The sequence below is a fragment of the Megalops cyprinoides genome, chromosome 1 (genome assembly GCF_013368585.1).
Source record: "Megalops cyprinoides isolate fMegCyp1 chromosome 1, fMegCyp1.pri, whole genome shotgun sequence".
Classification (NCBI taxonomy): Eukaryota; Metazoa; Chordata; class Actinopteri; order Elopiformes; family Megalopidae; genus Megalops; species Megalops cyprinoides.
Window position 1 is genome coordinate 70,245,645 of NC_050583.1, and position 21,774 is coordinate 70,267,418.

General features: G+C 42.6%; 1 protein-coding gene across 1 annotated transcript in view; it reads left to right on the forward strand.

Moving 5' to 3' along the window:
* LOC118776935 (girdin-like) overlaps positions 1–21,774 on the forward strand; it is an 88,244-nt gene that overhangs the window by 47,489 nt on the left and 18,981 nt on the right. The window contains exons 5-15 of the mRNA XM_036527592.1: positions 2,883–2,941; positions 4,268–4,351; positions 5,024–5,164; positions 6,645–6,814; positions 12,790–12,871; positions 13,707–13,865; positions 14,306–14,452; positions 14,856–15,000; positions 15,612–15,796; positions 17,722–17,859; positions 19,969–21,039. Coding sequence (XP_036383485.1) covers positions 2,883–2,941; positions 4,268–4,351; positions 5,024–5,164; positions 6,645–6,814; positions 12,790–12,871; positions 13,707–13,865; positions 14,306–14,452; positions 14,856–15,000; positions 15,612–15,796; positions 17,722–17,859; positions 19,969–21,039 — 2,381 coding nt within the window. The remainder of the gene's footprint in view (positions 1–2,882; positions 2,942–4,267; positions 4,352–5,023; positions 5,165–6,644; positions 6,815–12,789; positions 12,872–13,706; positions 13,866–14,305; positions 14,453–14,855; positions 15,001–15,611; positions 15,797–17,721; positions 17,860–19,968; positions 21,040–21,774) is intronic.

Genomic DNA, 21,774 nt, shown 5'->3' on the forward strand with positions numbered 1-21,774 from the left:
ACTGGCGGGCCAGCTCTAATACACATTTGATATGATCTCGTGGGCCAAATATAATTACAGGCCCACGGGCCTGAGTTTGACACCTGTGCAATAGATGGTAACAGAAAGGTGGAAAAGCATAAAAAAGAGAGCACACTTGCCAAGTTGGACATGTTTATAAAAGACACTTTATGTGTACTGTGATGTATATCAAAACTATTGTAGCTATTGTAACTATTTTCAACATTGAAAAGCTTGATGATAGTCATAATAAGACTAGAACAATGTATTCCTGTGCTAACATCTCCAATCACTTTTGCAAAATGACAGATAGACAGTATCTGAAAGAATGCCACAGTTAAGACATAAATGAGGCATTTCCTTACAGGGGTGAACAAAGGTGTGTTCTCAGTGGGCAAGAGTCAGAGGACCACAAAGGAAAACATATGAAGTAATGCTGTATATTGAGGTGCAAGCTTTGAAAGCCTTGTAAATAAGGAGGAGCATTTTAAAATTAACACAAACCTTAACAGGCATGCTTTTAGAACAGGGGGTTATGTGTTCAGTTTTGTTTTCTTGTTAGGTCTCTTCCACTTGCATTTTGAACAAGTTCATGGGGTTTCAGAAAAAGATATCACTGCTGTAATTTCCCAAATGAATACCTTGTCTGCCATCATAGCCCCAAAACTCAACTGTGATTTGATGTCTTCCACTTGTTTACCTCTTCCCTGTGAAAGCAGAACACTGAGGCTGCTCTAGTCAGCAGCGGGGGGGGCAGACACTTCTATAGTGCACCCAGGGGTTAGGGGATGGGAGTATGCTGTATTGGGGTCTTCAGTCACCCCCCTGATAAGAGCACAGTTGCCTGAGCCAGGTGCAGATGACTTTGGCTGAGCTCTACACTGTTTGTAAGAGGGATGGGTCATGTAATGATGAGTTGTACCAGTTTTGTTCTGTTGTGTCTGCTGTCCATCGTTGGAACAGGTAGCAGACTTGGTAAGGGAGCACAGTGTGATATCATTGATAATTTATTCAATTGCCATTTGATAGATTAGGAAGCATACCATCTCAATGTTGAACAACACTGGCCAACAGTGACGGGGCAAAGTGTAGAACTGGAGAAAAATAACTGCAGACAAAAGGCAGCAAATACTGACAAGTGAGGCACACCAGTCTGAGTGTTGCTGTGTTGCTGCAGAGGCCTTATGCATTTGTCCCAGAATTGCACTGGATAAACTTAATCTTTAAAGAGCAAAGGGTTTGCAAGTATTCAATTACCCCTAACGTTTGTGCGCATCAGCACTTTTTGGAAATTATTCACTCACCATTAGTCCGTTCCTACTGTGACATCAGGGTGACCTGCCATGGTGTCTTTAAGACACATGCTCCTGGTCACAGCCAAGGCTCCCAAGACAATCATGAACCCTACCCCAGCTTAGGGTATAGCACATTTACATATCAGCTCCCCATATTTATTTTAGTCTTTCATCTAAGAACACCTTACTGTAGCCACTGTTGGGGATTAAGGGTTTTTTGCTGCCTCAGCCCCTCTGTGCAATGATCCCGATTTGCAGCTCTATGCATCAGCCTTCATGCTAAGCCTGTGTTTACACTGTGAGCCTTTACAGCAGTGTGTGAGCTCCCACGCTACCTCATCATCTACTTAGAGCCTGGACTGATGGCAGTTGATAACACAACCCCAGAGACAGAAAAGCCACCATTAATTAATGTGGGGGTCAGTTCCCCAGAGTACTTGATCCATTGCAACTTTTTTCAGTACTTTATGGCTGCTGTATTATTTCATCATTGTGTGATCAGCATAATATACTGCTGCTGTTCAGGCCACATCCTTTTTTGTGTGTTCTTATCAAGGCATAACAACTGTGTTAGCAAATTCTTCTAGGTCTCCGAAAGCTGTCCGGGAGAGCAGGGAGTTACTGCCATCTTAACAGTCAGCGTTTTACGGTCTCCCTCCAACGTATTGATTTTACAGTCTGAATGAGATGTTTTATGTGTGGGTGATTGGGGTACAAATATGAGCATAGGTGATTTAAGTCATCTGTGAGTTGGGTGTGTTTTTACAGTGGCTGATGGTATGTCATTCTGTGTTTCAGTCTTTCCTTATGGTTTGCACAGCACTGGTATCAAAAGCAGAGCTGGCTTTTGAAGAGCTGTGCATGTGTTCTTAAGTCATTGTTTTTAGTCACCAGTGTATCCATCAGTCATTTTACATGACCCACCCCTTCCCTCCTACCCTCTGGTGTATTTCAAGGAATAAATCATATGTCCATTCTTTTCACGTTAACACCGTAGGTCCTCCTTCTTCACTGTTCACATGTTATGGAAGTAAATTTCAAATCAGATTAGGCCTTGTCAAATATTATTGTGTTTGTTGGTTTTGCAGTGTCCAGTGTTCTCAGGCCAGTACTTTGCAATGATGTTAATCATTTTCATTCCAGCTCACTAGCTAGGTAGTTACCACAAATTTTACCTGCTCACAGAATGCCAACAATTTCAGTTGTTGTACAGATGTCGCAGACAACAGGAAGCAGACAGTAAGAAATGTGATAGGATTCGTGGTAGGAACTATGCAATGGCAGGATAAGTATAATAATGCATTTAATGTTGATTTGCAAAATCAGTTGGCCATGGAAGATATTTTATTCTCTTTTGGAATGCACTAATCCACACAGGAAATTTTGTTTCCAAATACAAATTCAGTGGGTCCACCATCGTGGAAAAGTAGCTGGTATTTTCACTGCATGTACCTGGCAGCTGAGCGTGGGCCATAAAGTAGCCCTTCACTGAATGTGTAGCACCTGAGGGCCACTATCAGTGTCAGTATCAGAGACTGTCTGTCATGTCTACACTTTATTTATAACAAAAGAAATTTGCCTTTGCAGAGCAAGGTCTTGAGGAAACAAAGAAATTGCTGTTGCTCTTACTGGGATGTGCAGTTCAGGTATGTTTTACAGTAATTGCATATATGTTTTAAGTGCACAAAAGTCTACAATGTGAATAAATCTGTCATATTCTACATTGTGTTTATTCCTTGTTTTTTTCTACTTAATATTTTTCGTATATTATTAATGGTGTAGTTAGCACTGCGCTTTGGTTACATGTTGGACATAACAGTGACTAATAAGAAAGTGTCATTAACACTTCACACCTCTGTCATTCCGTACTGTCCCTGCACTGTGTATCCCCTCAGTCTCAGAGGCTGTTAATGTTGTGTCAATTAATGTTATTGCTAATACTTCTCAAGATCCCGCACAGTGTTCCTCCTGTGGTTGAAAATTTCCCAGACAGAGCACTGTCTATCACTTTGCTGTTGAGTATCTGGGTGAGGGAAGGGCTGAAAAATATTTTGGTTCTGAATGGTTGCTGCTGACATTTTGTACAGGTTGTGATCAGAATCAGAACCAGTGACATTTTCATTGATTTGAAATTAATGTCTTTTGATAAAAACCAAACTTGTGTTGGCCTTTACCTTAGCAAATACAAAAATCAGTATACGACATTAGAATGTGAATTTCTGTGTATGTTTCCTTATGTTATTGTTGTTCAGCAGGCACTCTTATCCAGAGAGACTTGTATAGGTTATAGTTTTATATGTTATCCATTTATACAGCTAGATGTTAGTGCTTGCACCTATATTAAGATGTATCATAAGAATTCCAATTATTTTTCTGTAGAATGGATTCATAGCCAAACCCTTATACACTATATGGACAAAAGTATTTGGCCACACCTGTTTTTCAGGGTTTGGGCTAGGCCCCTTATCTCCAGTGAAGAGCAATCTTAATGCTTCAGTATACCAAGACATTTTGGACAATGCCTTTGGGATGAACTGGAATGGAGATTGCGAGCCAGGCCTTCTTGTCCAACATCAGTGCCTGACCTCATAAATGCTCTACAGAATGAATGGGCACAAATTCCCGCAGACACACTCCAAAATCTTGTGGAAAGCCTTCCAAGAAGAGTGGAAGCTGTTGTAGCTGCAAAAGGGGAGACCAACTCCATATTAAAGTATTTATATTTGAATACAATGTCATTACAATGTAATGGTCAGGTGTCCAAATACTTTTGTCCATATAGTGTACCTAACTCCAACAACTTAAGATCTGAAAAAAAAACACAAAGCCAGAAGACTGTTCTTCAAACCATACTCACAGACTGCAGAAAGACTAAGTTGCTCTCCTTTGTTCATAAGAGCCCAAGCTCAATTCAAATTTGGATGGTACAGTATTTCCAGATTTCAAGATGCACAGCTTTCTTTTGTTTTCAGTGTGAGAAGAAGGAAGAGTACATCGAAAAGATTCAGACCTTAGATTTCGACACAAAAGCAGCAATTGCATCTCATATTCAAGAGGTATGTTGTAACTGTTTTAAGTATTTAATGAAAAAACTACACATAACTGTCAGAGCTTGCTGAAAACAGTTGGCCTAATCATGAAATAAATCTGTTTGAAGACAGTACAAAGAAAATATTAGGGGTCATTGGATCATTTTTAGGATGTGTCAAAATTTAAAAGTGTATTGATCAGGGAGGCATATCGTAATAATGTTGCCATAGAAACATGATGTAGAATCATTCATGTAAATATAGCCTGTCACATTCCTACCATATCTTTATGACGTAATAATTAGGATAGCATTTTCTGTTTTTGCATCTGTAGAAATCAAGAACAACAGTGCCCAAGGGCATCTCTTTTTCACTTAATGGCCAGTGCATGTATATACTATGCTGTATTTTAGAAATAATGTTGAACATACAAGGGAAGGCAGCTGGTAAATTAGCTGTGCAATTTTAATCAGTTTCTTTCTAGTGGATCCACATTCTAGTGGATTTAACAACTATCCCTTTAGGAATAGCACAGAGGTACAATGTCAGCCCTTAACTTGTCCTTGGCACAGAACCAGCTGCAGGCATACTTTCCCATCCCGTGACCTTTCGTGCTCAACAACTGCATGCTCAAAAAACGAGTCGGTGGGTTGAAAGGCATGAAGAGGCTGACCTTGCTGTGTACACTCTCTTGTGAAGGTAACCCACAGTCAGGAGAATGTGTTCAACCTGCAGTGGATGGAGGTGAATGAGCTGCCTCAGGAAGACCTGGACTCCCTCTCCAGAAACATGGCCTTCCACCTCCAGCGCCTGGTGGACGAAAGAGATGAGCAGCTAGAGGTACAGCACCATTGCCTGTATCATCCACAGCATCACAGCATTTCTTATTTGGAAGGTGTATGCCACAGGGGTGCGAAGTTCACTATTTTCAGTCCACTGCTGTGAGGGAGAGGATGTGCCACTTATATTTAATGGAAGTGTGGCTTATGAGTGCAAAAAGCCTAAAATCTCACAATGTTTCCTAAATGAGATGGTGAGACCACCTGACCATGAGAAACATACCCACTTGCGAGGGTATGTTTCTTTGTCAAAACAGTGGGGTGGTTAGGTTTAAGGTCATGCTGATACTCTTATAACATCAAAGACTGCAGCTTTCATATTTGAAATGAGTGTATGTTAATTGTTGATTCTGTAGTTTTCTGTCTTTCGAACAGCACTCATGCCATTAGTGACAGAGCAGCTTTACCTGTGCTCAGCAGTGAATCGCGGGTTTTGTCATTGCTGAGTTTGTGAAGCTGCCAGATCTCTCATTGCAAATGTGATAGTTGGCCAGTTCTCTTCTTGACATACAACACACCCTGAGGAACAGCATGTCTGAAATCTCTCTTTCATTTGAGACTTTGTTAAAGTGAAGTTTATTGCACTAGTAAAGTGCGTTTACCAGTCATTATAGAGAGGGATCACCAATGGAAATCCTCCCGGCCTGAGTTAGGGGTTTCCTTCAGTAGCCTCTGGGTTTTGATAATGATCACTAGACTTTCCTTCGCCAGGCAAGCCTCTCCTCATAAAAGGACTGCTTCCTTGGTTAGAGTGTGAATTATAAATGGGAGTTGGCGAACTGAAGATTTTCTCACAGCTCATTTCAGCATATTTCAGGTAACTGCTGTGACTATATTTCACTGCCGTGCCATTTTCTAGGCCTGAATTCATTACACTCTACATGAGTGCACTGCAGCTTGAAATTTTTTTAGGCCAGTTAGGAGGGAGCTCTTATTTTTGTTTAGGGTTTCTTTTTAATGAGATATCCCCTCTGGGTGCTTTGTTTCACTGGGTAGAAAAAAGTGGGTGGTATGGAAGCACCATGTACTTCCTGTATTACAGAGAAAAAGGGAAGTGCCCTTTAACTGACATTTCACATGGTTGAGAGAGGGAGCTGACTTCCCTCAGTCTATACCTGACTGACTGGTGACGTCAGTCAGGTATAGACTGACATGGTAGCTGGGTACAGCCTTCATCCCCCAGGTGAGGTGGGGTAGAAGTGAGTCGTAGTGGTAAAAGTCCTGGCCATGTGATCCTTGGATATACCATGGACATACTTTGCCTGACCAACTTTGCCATTGACCAACCAAATTAATAATGCTCCCTACTTTTGAGAATTTGTCATTCAGGTGTTGCACAAGCAGATCTCCTTTCGGGTGTCCATTGTTGTGCATGAATCAACAGCCCAGATAAGATAAGACCGAAAACAGTGGGTGAATAATGTGGCCACTTCAGCAGCAGCAGTGCAGTGTCCTTTACACATTTCCGGTGTGCCCCACAGACCATTGTGAAGCTCGTGCAGGAGAGAGACTGTGGGCAGTACACGCCTCCCGCGCCCAGCGCCCAGTCCCCCAACAGTTCCCCCAGCATGCGCCGCACCGAGAGCCGGCAGCATCTCTCCGTGGAACTCGCCGATGCCAAGGCCAAGATACGCCGGCTCAGGCAGGAGCTGTAAGTGACCCCTTCAATTCCTGAATCAAAGTGCTGCTACATTAAGATGAAGGGCATTTGAGCGAACTTTTTCCTGTACCTAGCGACTCCATGACGCAATTTCATGCATCAGGTTTGTATGTTACCATTTTTTTTCTCTGGTTTGCTTTGCGTGACTCTGCAGTTCTAAAAACAGAGAGGAGCACTGCCAGTGCCAGCCAGTGTCACCTCCTTTATGTCACAGAGCAAACCTCTGCTCTAAGTGCCATGAGGGAATAATACCACTGTTCCGCTGTAACTTCACTGAAAGTGTTTATGCAATACACTGTTGAATGATGCAGGCCACTGTTTTTCTCTTATGCTCAGGAATAGGTTACATATATCACACCCCCGAGACTGTCTAGATTTTACTGTTCTCTAATTCCCTCTTATCTTGTTACAGGGAACATTCTCACAATGTCATTCACAAGCCAATAATCATTGTCATAAAAAGTGATTGATGGACTTCCTCCTAAAAGTACATTAACATAAAAGTACCAAACCAACCCAAGTCCATTAGCTTGTTTGCTTGGTTTGGCCACAGAAATGGCTGAGCCTGGGTGTTGACACTGTATTGGATAAGATATGGGAAAGCACCCCTAGACAAGTCATGGCTTACACATAATTGGCACTTAATCTGTCAATTAAAGAGATTTCAAGAATATTATGGGTTTGTAATCATTCCTTTCTCATTGTGATTACTTGTTTTAGCAGTGTTAGCAGTGCTCTTGATAGGATGTCCACAGTGGCTTTGGTCCGGTGTTTTTTAAAACTCTTCAATTTATTCAAACTGATGACAACATCAGTTTGTTAATCCAACGTAAGGAAAAGGTTAGGTCAATTAGTTTATCAAGAACTCAGGAAGTCAGGGGGAGAGCATGAAGACCCTGCCCCCATTTAGCACTTGAGCATATTACTGAATTACAGGTGATGTGATTTGTATTTTAATGAGTTCACTGTGTTTGAGTCCACTACTGAAGTAATTACTCCCTGGAGTCAATATTTAGAATTAATGTAGTCTCTGTGTGGCAGCACAGGTTTTGCATTGATGCAAACCTCATTGGTTCAATGCCCAGTGGAATGACACTGGTTGCATACTGGACAAAGGGTAACACAACAAAAAAGTGCAAAGTCAGTTATCCCCCCATCTTTAACTGAAGGCTGACCTTTGATGCAGAATGTGTTTTAGTGACTTGAACCTATTTTAAATTGACAAGAAGGTTCAGGGTGGAGGTAAATCCGTGGACATATAAGGGCCTGATGGGAGTTTTGGCCCAGATTGGGAGATGTCTTGGCACAATAGATGCCCTTGTGCTGCCATTAACCTACTTTGCTCCTGCTCATACTACCGTGAGCACAAAACACCATTCTATACAGTTTTTCTCAGATTTCTCACTGTTGTTTTCCCTTTCTACAGAAGAAGGGAGAGCCATATCCATTTATTAGTTATAGAAGCACAATAATATTAAGAGTGATTCAATACTGAATAGGCTGTGTTTGAAATGACTGGTGTAGACCTCTGGTAACGCTATAGCTGTCGGGTAGGGTATGTTCCAAAACCAATTGGTTAACAGGGTCAAATATGAAAGAAACCCTGTATACTTTGAAGATTAAAAGCAATGGGAGGAGCTTCACATTTCATAAGGATTGGAAGTGGAATCTACAAAGTCTGTGGGAACAGCTTGGTCTGGGTCAGCTACTGCAAACAAGGAGGTGACCCCTTCGGTAGGGAAGATGGTCAGATGGGGATTGTTAAATCCTTGAGCTAGGTAAGGTACTCAGCTTCGCTGTTAAGTGTCAGCTTGTATGATTGGGTCACAGAATGTTTGTTGCGGAAGACGATGGTTTGTGAGGGAAGACTGCTCTCAGCTGTCACCCCTGCCATGATAAAGTGGCCTGAGTGTTTCCGATGTGCTGTTTGTGTGAGCAATTTGTCTCAGCTTCTTAATGAGCAATTGCTGCATGAAAAGCAGCCGTTATCAGTCTGACTGACTCCTTAGCCAGCTGGAGCTTTAACGTTTTACCCCTCTATTAATAAAGCCCGTTATTACCCCTGCTGTCTCTGATAGCTGTGAAATTAGGAGTTGTTTTGTTTTGGGGTTTTGTTTTTGCCCTCTTCCCCTGTCGCTGCAGACGGAAGCGCACCCCAGAGCATGCCAAGATGATTCCAGGAGCGAGGTAGAAGAAATGGCAAGGGTCCATAATTTAGGGACTGACAGTGCAGGAGAAGGAAAAGACAGAAGTGGGAGGGATGTAATTGAATGCTTTCGGCTCTGCTGTCCCAACTCTTGGCAGTGCGACATGTAAGAGTGGATGTGAGCTCTCAGACTCCAAGGGTGGGAAGACTCGCACATTGTTGTGGCTGCAGCTGCTTCTCAGTGCCATTGTTCAGCATCCTTAAACGGCTGTGTCGCAAACAGTGGGGATTATGCTGTTCCTCTGCGCATTCTTTTGCACAGGTAGCTGACTGTGGAAGAAGGTCAAGCTTTGCACTTCAGTCTGTAGTTTTCTTTGTGTGAGTACCCCGCACACTGCCCACATGCATTGTGTAATTTGACAGCCAAAATACGTGGTATGAATAAAGAGGGGGAGTTTAACATGACTGTTGTATACAGCATAAGACTGGTGGTTTCCCAATAATTATATGGTATTAAAGATACTGTGATAATTGCATCACAGTATACAGCACATAAAAATAAAAATACCCAACACGGATGTGTGGCTCCTGAATAAAGTGATTTTTTTTAAGTTAAATCATTACAGAATAATAAGGAAGGTGTGAAATCAAATTCTTCATTCAGGCTCTTGGGACAGTGTTAGTAAACCCTCTCTATACCAATGTACCAATGTATTTTTGGGAGGAAAGTCCTGCGCTCACTAATTTTTCATTTGAGCTGATGTCATGTGTAACCTACAATACATAAGCAAGCTCACAGGGATACCTTAGCAATTTATATTCAGGGCATATAAACAGGACACAAATTGACAAATTTTGATTTTAGCTCCAGTCAATAGACAGCAGAAGGAATTGTATGTCATTTCTTTATTACATTGTGCACATCTGTCACACTGGAGAAAGATTTTACATTGGTGGAGTGATCGTTATGGTTTAACAAGCAGACCTCTTTGGTTGAGGGTCTTTTGAAGACTAGATGTGGGAGTAAGTGAGAGCCAGAGCCAGAATTTTATTTGTGGTACATGCAAATATACAGTTCCCCTGATGTATTTTTAGACGATTAGTGACTTTTTTCACCACTCACCTCCCAAAAAAACAAAGATTTCAGGCTCCACAAGTTAAATGATCATTTCAGAGAGCAGTTCTAGCTTGCTTTAATTAACAAATAACCATACTTTTGAACTCTTGTGATTTCGGATATGAGGTCATGAGAGAAAGTTTTAATGGGGTGAATCATTGCATTCCTCGTTGTAAACTGTTCGTGTGTGTAGCAGGCTTCCATCTCCAAAGGCATCTGACCACAAGCTATCAGCAGCAGTCATTGTGACCTACATCTAAAACAGTGCACTGGATCTGTGCTCTCTAAACTTCTTCAAAGCACTAAGTGAAGCATGCTGTTTACCCTTGCCACTACATAACCCCTTCCCCACCATGTTGGAGGGATCATGAACAGTAAAATGAGCCCTCTTCTGTCACAGCAGTTGGAAACAAGAAATGCAGGTACATCTGAATGTATGTACAAGACCAATCTATTATGTTACTTTTGTCGTCATAATTTTTTTTCCTACTTCCGTTAAAAAAATAATGCTGAGTACAAGTGTAAAATTGTGGGATTCTGCTGTTTCATCAACATACTATAATGACACTTACTTTACATAGAGACCGTAATTTTCAGCCTTGTCTGGTGTGATGGATTTGCATATCTACGTTTCAGGGCATTGGCTGTGTGTGTGTGTGTGTGTGTGTGTGAACTGTATGGAAAAGTCAGATGTGGCAGAGCATTGTTTTTCCCATGTTAATCTCAGTGTTTTGCTCAAGGGTTTTTGTTGTCTTTTATTTCCTTGGAGGAATAAAAACATGTTGATCTAATGAAAGTAAAAGAAGTGAATGGAATACTAATATCAGTATTTAGTAAACAAACGTGGATGCTTTTAATCAGTCATACCTCTGATAACCCTTGGGTGTGGTGGGAAAATGCTGTGATTTCAAGGACACACTGCAGTTATTCATGAAATCCAGACAACCCCTTCTCCTGTGTCTGGCTTAGCTGAGGGTAGCTCTGTGCTGGGCGTGCGTGTTATTGGAGTTTCCTGTTATCCTCAGATGCCAGGTACCCTCTGTGACAAACACTGGCTCTGTGACATAATTTCTTTACTGTCTATTGTCGTCCTTAGAAAAGCCTGACAGAGAATATGCTGTCACGGTGTTACTGCAATGTCATGCCAACATTGGGAAAATGTTGTGTATTAGCCAACTCGCAGCATCAGCTGTAGCAAATCTTGTTTATACTGTAAAAAGTGGCCTGTAAAACCACTTTTTCCGAGCAGATTTTACCCCACAGTTATCATCTGTGGTCAGACGTACAGTACCAGTCAAAAGGTTGGACACACTTATTTTTACACATTTTATTTTACACATACATTTTGTATTTTACACATTTTAGAATAATAGTAAAGCCATCAAAACAAAATAACGCAATAGGAATTATGCAGTGACCAGAAAAGTGTTATAAGAAAAATCTTATATTTTAGATTCTTCAAAATAGAAAAAAAAAATAAAATTAAAGATTTTTTTGGAAAATACATGCAGAGGCGTCGACTTCACTATCTATATTTGTTTAAAAAACAACCTTAAAGCTTTTAACCACAAGTCTTTAGATCATAATGTCTTTGAATGCATGTTTCCCGTTATCTTAATCAGGTGTGTCCAAACATTTGACTGGTACTGTAGTCTGATGTGTTCCTCCACTGTGCGCTTAGTGAACGATGCATGGGTCTGTCATCACATGAAGAGGAGAAAAATCAGCTGGTGCTTAGCTTCTGCTCAGGTCATGTGTGACAATATCAGCATCAAAAGGAATAAAAACATCTCACCTGCAACCATGGAGCCCATGAATAGTCAATGGTCTGATAGGACACACCCCCTTCATGATTTTTTAGGATAGATGTATATAACATGCTTATTGAGAAGGCAGGAGAACAGAGGTTTTCAAGATCTGCAAAGCAATGATTAGGTCAGGATCTAGATGTTGAAGGCCATGTACCAGCAGTACAGTTCTAACAGTTGGTAAGTGCAGAATTTCATGTAGATTGGTAGCCAAAATTGAAATTTGGTGAATTTGAGAATGCTATTGAGCATGCTCCTTTTTCTAATGAGATTTATAGATGATGTACTTGAAACATCTATAGATAAACATGTAATGCAGATGCTTGGTAAAGCATTTAAACGTAAAACAGTGTTAAAGATCTTTAGAAAAAAATGTGCTCTGTCTCATTGCTACAGATCCCTCTTTTCACAGATATATAGTAATGACATGCATTGTTTCCAAGTTTTTTTAATACCTAGTAGTAAATTTTTTTTCTGGTCTCTCTACTGTTCATGCTAGGGAATGAGTAGATGGCAAATTGTAGTGATATGGAATTTGACCAGAACCCTGTGATCCTGCCTGCTCTTTTGGGTAATGATCTGGTTGGTACCTTGGTTTAACATCTCATCCAAAAGATGCCAACCCTGAAGATATAGTGTACTCATTTCAGTCCTGGAGCATTCTTTTTTCCAAGTTCCTACTCCCTACTATCCAGCACTTCGTATTTCTCTGAAATCTCTTCATTTAAAACTCAGATGTAAAAATGGGTATGGCCTAAGTGTCAGAATGTCAGACCATATACGCTGGGCTGGATTACAGTCTGCTGATAAACCCTGTAGTGTGTGAGCAGCATGTGTGAGGTTACAGATGTTACTTCTGTGTGAGAGTGTGCTGACGCCTGCCTCTGGCTGACAGGGAGGAGAAGAGCGAGCACCTTATGGACTGCAGGCAGGAGCTGGAGAACATGGAGACTGAGCTGAAGAGGATCCAGCAGGAGGTGCAGCACCTGAGTAGCTCATTATTGTCACAGTTTAAACTGTCGCTGCTCTCCAACACCTCCCCACACACTGCTGCTGCTGGCAGGCAGTGCACTAGACACAGTCTAACAGCTCGGTAATGTAGAGGGATGGCTTTGGCCTGTAAGGGAGTCCCAAGAGCTTTGGCCAGCTGGAGCCTCAGATGTGAAATACAATATGCAAATACCTGCTTTTGGTATAGTAATGTTGACATGCACAGATATGGTGGAATAGAAAGTAGACACAGGGTGTTGCAGTTTGTTATTCACACAATTTAAGCACTAACTAGGAAGAGCTGAAACATGATCCTGATAAATTATCACACAGAATGAGTCTCCACTGTGGTCCTTCAAGGATGTCTAATTACGTGGTGTACAAAATAGCTGTGTGAGGCACACTGTTGCCAATGTGTCCCAAAAGCAGCCCCAGCTTCACATAAGAAGCCACCTCACCCACTCTCCTTTTTTAATGTTTAATGCTTATTACTTTATCATTAGTTTAAGGCCAAGCTGTTTCAGTTAAGTGGTCCAATATAGAGTTTCAGCTTAATTGTCCAATTCATGGTGAAATTATTTCAGTTAAATAGTCCTCTAGAGACAAAAATGTCCTGGCACGTAACTCTTTTAAGGGGGCATATTTGAATACAGTGGGCTGTTTGTTCTAACAACGTCAGTGTGAGTCAGTACCCCTATCCTGTGTAATTTTATGAGGTAAAAACCATAGCTGATTGTTTCTCTGTTAAGTTGTAAGTTAGACTACCTTGGGAACATATGGAATGCATGGTTATGCAGGTGCTCTTGCGCGTGTCCATGTCAGAACATGCAGCTGCTGGCAGACGCGCGCTCAGCCCGGGCATACCGTGATGAGCTGGATGCCCTGAGGGAGAAGGCCATTCGCGTGGACAAGCTGGAGAGCGAAATGGGCCGTTACAAGGAGAAGCTGCATGACATTGAGTTCTACAAGGCTAGGGTGGAGGTACGACATGGAGACAAGAACTGTGGGGTTGTATTACTCATAAAGGAGGACATATTTGGAATTGTGATTTCAAAATTTTCATTTCACATGTCCATGCTTTGGAAGTTGAATGAGAGGGAAGGAGGGTTTGGGTGACTTGACTTAAATAGGAAACACTCAGTGTGGACAGAAGTACAGTATCTGTTGAGGCTTTCTTTGATAGAGAGTCTCAGTGCTTTTACAATCCTGGCTTCACGTAATGAGTATCTGAATCTGAAATGTAGACCAGTATGTATCATTTTCAGGCTGTTTAAACAAAATGAAAACATAGCAATTGCTGGCAGCAGGAAATTATTTTCATTACTGCTTGTAAAAAATGCTACCCTTCTTTGAGCGTGTTTGTGTGGCACTAGTCAGCACAGTAGGTGAAGTGAATCTAATGATACTTACTGACTGTGCAGGAGCTAAAGGAGGACAACCAGGTTCTGCTGGAGACAAAAAGCATGCTGGAGGACCAGCTGGAGGGGTCACGGGCACGCTCAGACAAGCTGCATGAGTTGGAGAAGGAGAGCCTGCAACTCAAAGCCAAAATCCACGACATGGAGATGGTGAGAGTCCAAGGGCATTTAGGGTAACATATGTATTCTTGGCTTGTTCTCCATGTTTCCCGCTGTTTGCTTCCCATGTTTTCACGGTACATGGGGCTTATAAATGTTATTGCATCTGTCCAAAACATCAATGGTTCAGTGACACCAAGGGTTGTTCTCTGACAAATAATCTTTGTCTGTTATCATTTGAAATATCCTATCACTCATTGAAGTTTGGCACATCCACACCTATATTTTTCCTAGAGTTGAGTCATAAGCCAAGCAAATGACAAGCCTTGCCAACAGCCATGTAGGACTGGCCAAACCATTTCCTTAATCACTTTGATACCCCAGAAAGTATATTACTTGTATGACCAATGCTGTCAGCAAAAGGTTTCCAGTCCCATAAACTGGTGTTTCCCAGGACCGGGACATGGACCGGAAGCGGATTGAGGAGCTGCTGGAGGAGAACTTGGCCCTGGAGGTGGCTCAGAAACAGAGCATGGATGAGTCCCTGCACTTGGGCTGGGAGCTGGAGCAGCTCTCTAAGTCCCCGGAGCATGCTGATGGTGATCCTCCTCTCCATTCATTGGCTCCTTCAGGAAGGGCTGCACACAGTAACCATAGTGTCAGCATAAAGCAGCAGGGCCAGAGGTGGTTTTTTTTGGCTGCTCTTTAGATCTCACCAGCTTTGTTCTGTTAAAGCTGTAACCTGAATTTGTACCACCATTAATTTGGTCCTGGACTAAATTAAATCCCGATACGTTGGTGCATAGTTGAATGTAACAGACCTTGTGAAATTAATATCAAACCACTTTGGGTAATCCCCAGTTACCTAAAAAACACTGTGAAAAGCAGTTACCCAGTCAAAATCTATTTGGTCATGATAGAATAGTTACATCCTACCAGGAGTGTTGATTGCATGTTTAAGTCTGTCTTTGACTCATTGTCAGTGTGGAATGAAAACTGTCTTAAAATGACTCTCATCTCCTGTGGAGATTAAAAAAGTTCACGTTTCATTAGAAAAAATGGGATTACAGTCCCACAGAATTAAATGTTACTGTTCAACCAATAAAATAATGGCATAGCCAGAGCTCAAATGTGCTCACAATGTCTCACTGAGTAGAGACCAGTATCACAGCTAGGGAGGCCCTCATGTGGGGATCTCTTCTCTGTGCAGTCCCACAGAAGTCCCTGTCTCATGAGGTGAATGAGCTGACGTCCAGCCGGCTGCTGAAGCAGGAGAAGGAAAACCAGACCCTGTTGAGGACAGTGGAAGAGCTGAGAGGCTCATCTGAGCCCTCAGAGCGGAGCCATACCCACCTACTCATGGTGGAGAAGGAGAACCAGAGGCTCCTTCAGAAGGTGAGAAGCACTGAGACCCAATGCAGCTGACACAAAGCATTCTGCTGACCACTCTGAGACTTCATGGCAGTGTTGCAAGAGCGTTGGTTTGCATGGTGTGAGTAATGTCAGGCAGGTCTGCAGCTTGGGCCGATCAGAATAGATACTGAGTGAATTTTGATGGAATGTAATGGCATGGTTGATGAATGAACTTAAGGGATAATGTCCAGCAATATCTATAAATATTCATACTAAAGTGGTGAGGACACAAAGCCAGTGGATACTGAACATTAGACAAATATTTGAAAGTTTTGATGAAAAGAATCTGTTCAGGTTAAAATCAGTGGATTCATTCTTTTTCAAATAGTGACTCATTTATATGAACACAAGAGAATTACTGGCAGTTAATTTCAAGGAAGTGTTTGAAAGAATGCCTATGGATACTAATACCAAATCTGCATTTTGTTAGATCTCAGATATCTAGGCACCAAGTTGTAAAGCTATGAACTAGCATTAATATGTGAGTGCTACTGTGTAACATTTAGTGTAAAAAAAGCTCAGGATGCTCAAGGAATGAAAATAGTGTCTCCAGCATTTCTGCAGGCTTCTGTCCCTTCTGCCTCTTCTCCAAGGTAATTCATGGCTATTTTCAGCCTCATGAGCTTTCAGTAAACATGAAAAATGAGGCATAAAATTTCTAACACAAAGGAAAGGACAAAACTGGCAAATGGAGAAACTGGCATAGTAGGTAAAGGGAAGTATTTATAAATTAACTCTAACTAGCTGTGCATAATAGCTGGATGTAAATTTACTAAATAATTGCTCATCAGATTTATATGGATGTCTTCAGCTGCCATAAAAGTAGCCTTTTGGGCTAAGCTGATTAGACAGAATTAGAGATGGCTGTTTTTAGCTTGCAGTCATCCTGCTTGTTTGTGTGCGTGTTGGGGGAGGTTGAAACTTTTGTGCTTTTGAAATGTGTCTATGTTTCTGTGAAAGAGAGTGCATGTGTGTGTGTGAGAAAGAGAAACACAGTATGTGGAGAGGAGGGCACTGCAACAGCTGCAACTTGGAATGTCTCCAAAAAACCCTTGATTATTAGGCAGCAGCAGAAGCACAGCCCATCTGAAAAGCGGCATTTATTCAAAATGCAAATTTTCCCATCTATTTCCTTCACAATCAGAATTAAATGAGTGTTAATTATACCCCTTCCTCAGAGTAGGAACCAGGCTGCCATGATCTGGAGCCAAATCCGAGTGATCCTTGTACAGTGCGTTTGCTTTTCCATCGCATTACCCACAGTCATAGCTATATCACTTGTGACACTAAATGCTGGTGTCTAACTGAGACAACTACCCGCACTGCTTCTGAAGTTCATGGATACTCTTTTCTCATTAATAAATAGATTCATCAGGTTTTAGACGGTGACAGAAGTAATGTAGTTCCACATATTGCCCAGAGCTCTCGATTGAGGTCCAGTACTAGTGATGCTAGTGATCGTAGTTGACACAGGTCACTATAACAAAGTAGATAATGGAAAAACCAGGCAGCACCGTATTTAAGTAAGACATGCTGGTTCAAGCTCTACAGTGGAAAATGGTTGTTACTGTCCCTAGACTGTGGACTGCCTTGTTTTGGCTTCATTTGTCTGTATTTATACCCCTCATCACCTATAGGAGATAAGACTGTACTGGAAACCTTCTTGTCATAAAAGGCATCAAGGATTCTTCTATAGGGAAGTAGAGCTGTAGTGTTTGGACTGTTGTCAGGGAAAGATTAGACACACCAAACTAATAAATCTGCATTGTAAAGGCCACTGTCTTAGTATGTGCTTTGAGTATTGTTCTGAAGCACTGGTATTAAACATATGTTCAAACATAACAGCTAGTGCAAAGTGTTGTTGTATGTGGGATCCCTGTATCTCTGCCTGTTTGATCCCTACACAGCTGAAACAGCTGGAGAGTGAGGTGAGTGTGGAGAGGCAGAGCCTACAGAGTGCAGAGAGCCTCAGCAGTGACCTGATGAGGGAGAAAGCCCAGCTGGAGAAGACCTTGGAGACCATGAGGGAGAACTCGGAGAGACAGGTACCCGCCTCCCTCAGGTCTGCTGCACAGGGAGGGAACCCCCAATGCAAAGCGAAGTAGGGAGACTAGGGGCCGATGGTCGGCTTTTAATTAGAATCTGCATTAATGCACCTGCTGGGAGCCCAGCCACTGTCAAGAGGAAGCCTTCACTTGTTTGCAGCGCCACATCCGACTTCAAATGAGCTTCTCCTTTTTTTGTTCCTTTCACTGGAAGAATCTAGCAGGGAGGCGTCCTATAAGCTGTCTCCATGTCTGCTTTACATTTGGGAGAGAGGCAGTCACGCAGAGCCGATGGCATACTTCAGCCACATCAGCGTCCAGCTTTCAAGGCTGATTCAGTGCTGACAGGTTTCTGAGACTCTGCCCTCTATGGAACAAGAGCAGTGCAGTAGTGTTGCACATTGCAGCACGTTACGTTTAAGGCTTCCAATTAGACATTAACCGATTTGTATGTCAGTGTTTTCTTCTATGAGGAAACCTGCATGGAAATACAGCATTTGCTCAGGTGTATTAACCTTAAATTCAATTTGCTAGTAAAATATGGGGACACACAACTAATAAACAAATAGCTGTATGTTTCAGGTCTTTCTTGTGCTTTAGCCAGCAATATATTCTTCACCCCCAACTGAACTCTAACATATCAGTGATGGTAATTATTTACCATCTGTTACTCTTGCTGCACTTTGATATCCCAATTGTATTAAACTTTGAACTGTTTAGTCATTGTCACGGCTCAGGCAAGGACTCAGTTGCAGACCACAGGAGCGGCAGGTTCCCGGCGAATTTATTAAATCCACAGGCAAGATTGCAATCAGAAAACAAGCAGGGTCAAAACCAGAAAGGCAGTCCGTGGGCAAATCCAGGTTCAGGAAACCGAAGCAGGCAGGGTCAAACACCGGGCAGGCAGAAATATCGGGCGATCAGGGCAGAGCGGCAGGCAGGTATCAGGTCGATAACAGGCAGGTCGAAAAACAGAAAACGGCACACAGATGAGAAACGGCGGGGATGAAACAGGCAAAGTACACACTGCTACAAACTAGCAACAGGACAGGGACACGCAGGGAAGATATAGGGCAGGGCTGACGAGGGGATGGGAAGCAGGTGTGCAGGCAATCAGGCGGGTGGAGACCAGGCAGGGAGTGGGGCAGGGCTAAAACACAATGAAAACAAAAGCACATGGACAGGGAAAAACTAGAACACAACAGCTAGGGGGCAGGAGCACTGACAGTCATCTCCTTTGCTTGTAGAATTAATCAGCATTTCACCAGGAATATTATCGTATTCACACATAAAACAAATGCTCAAAATTTCTGTGGGCTGTGAGATATGAATTTTATGTAAGTTTTGAAAATGCAAAGCAGTTGAGCTGACTACCTATTTGGTGAGCTGTGGTATCCATTATGAACTGAAATGTTTATAATGTATACCATAATACACAAAAAAGGTAATTATCAGCTATCACTTAAAACAGTCCTTCACCGCCTCGTTCTGTATCACTTTGAGATTTCATTTACATTTTCCATCTTTCCAAGTATCTGGCAGAGTGTATTTGGTTTCTTCAGACATATTAAACTTTTTCTTTGGTCAACAGCTCCTGCTGCCCATTTGTATTAAGTTTTGAAGTGAACAATTCAAAGTAAACCAGTCGATCTGAATTTGTTTCAGTGAAACCCTGAAAGTTTGAGCTGGTCACTGAAAATAGGTTAGCTGAACTCATGGTTAGTATATTAGAACTCTTTAAAAAGTATAATCCAAGTGACTCTTAATTGACATTATTGCTTAACTGCTTAACCCAGCATTAGGAAGCTGAGCATAAATAATCAGTGGGAGCACATCCTCTTGCCTTCCTCAAAACTCCCATGGCCATAATGCGTGTGTTCATGCACCTCATGAATATTTGCGTGTTCAAAGTTTAAGCCTTCTAATAATTCTCCTTAGTCTGCAGTTAGTGAAATTTATTATGTTGTCGCAAAAATACATTATTGTAGTTATGATGAAAAGAATGACCTTAAAATTTATGCATTATTTGTGTATGACTAAAGACTTAAACAGCTCTGCCCCCATGGTTAATGCAGATATTTACAGAGTCTTTTATTCTTTATGTTTCAGGTGAAAGTACTGGAGCAGGAGAACGAGCATTTAAACCAGACCATAGCATCCTTGAGGCAGCGCTCTCAGATCAGCGCAGAGGCCCGGGTCAAAGACATCGAGAAAGAAAACAAGGTCCTGCACGAGTCTATTAAGGAGACCAGCAGTAAGCTCAACAAGATGGAGTTTGAGAGGAAGCAGTTGTGGAAGGACCTGGAGCTCCAGCGGGAGAAAGGGGAACGGGCAGAGGAGCTGGAGCGCGAGCTCCACCGGCTGGAGCGAGAGAACGAGGGGCTGCAGAAGCGCATAGCTGGCCTCACTATCACCTGCGAGAGGGCGGAGGGCCTGGAGAAGGAGAATGCCAAGCTGGAGACGGAGGCCCGCGTGCTGAAGAAGAAGCTGGATGGCCTGAGGGCCACCGCCCTCCAGCTGGAGGCGCTGGAGAGGGAGAACGCCCAGCTCGACGAGGAGAACCTGGAGCTGCGGCGCGTGGCGGAGACGCACCGCGCCTCCTGCATGAAGGCGGCCCAGCTGGAGCTGGAGAACCGCGAGCTGGAGAGCGAGCGCAGTCAGCTGAGGAAGAGCCTGGAGCTGCTGCGCGCCTCCTCCAAGAAGACCGAGCGGCTGGAGGTGAGCTGCCAGGGCCTGGACACCGAGAACCAGCGGCTCCAGAAGGCCCTGGAGAACAGCAGCCGCAGGATCCAGCAGCTGGAGAGTGAGCTGCAGGACGTGGAGGTGGAGAACCAGACACTCCAACGAAGCGTGGAGGAGCTGAAGCTCTCCAGCAAGCGCCTGGAGCAGCTGGAGAAGGAGAACAAGGTGCTAGAGCAGGAGTCCTCACAGCTGGAGAAGGACAAGAAGCAGTTGGAGAAGGAGAACAAGCGACTGCGACAGCAGGCCGAGATCCGAGACGCCACGCTGGACGACAACACCCTGCGCATCAGCCACCTGGAGAAGGAGAACCGCTCCCTCACAAAAGAGGTGGCGATCCTAAAGGACTCCTGCGGTCGCATCAAAGACCTGGAGAAAGAGAACAAGGAGCTGGTCAAACAAGCTACCATAGATAAGAAGACGCTGGTCACCTTGCGAGAGGTAACACTCCCTTCACATCAGTGTTATTACTTCTCATCCGTTTCGTTTCTCTGAGAGCTTTATGAGTGTCATGATTCAGTGTTTTCTTGGCACACTAGGTTACTATAAAAACTGTAAAGGGACACAATCAGAGTAAAAGTGTTATCCCACAAACCATGCTAAAATGGAAAAAGTAACTTGGCCAGCCCCGAAGCCTAGACATAAATCTCTTACCAATGCACTCAGGCATACTAATCAGAGTGTGGTGTGCTTTTCGCTGTCACCTATGAAATTGGAGTTTCCTTTCCTGCAGTTCTACAAATTTTCTTACAAGACTGGAAAAGCTGTTCTTTACCCCCATATTGAGACACTTTCTGAATATGAAAAGCATCTCAGAGGTAGAACTATGTATGCTGCATTGTATGCTATATTTGCCGATTGCTGGAAAAAACAAGGATTTAAATTGGGATTTAAATTAAATTAAATGCACGATATTGGATTTTTGCCGATATTCGATATGCCGATATTTTCAAAATCATTTTGGCCGATTGCCGATATAGTGAATGTGTGTGCCACGTAATTTAAAAATGGTCTGTCTTATTTCCCATCGCATTCTCTCCTTATGGAGCCGCAATATTTATTTTGAATGAGCAGAGACACAGTAAAGTTACAGAAAACGTTATTCGCTGTCTAGTGTCGTTGTGTAATTGTACATACACACAAATTATCCCCTCTGTTTGAGTCCTAAAGCAGAAA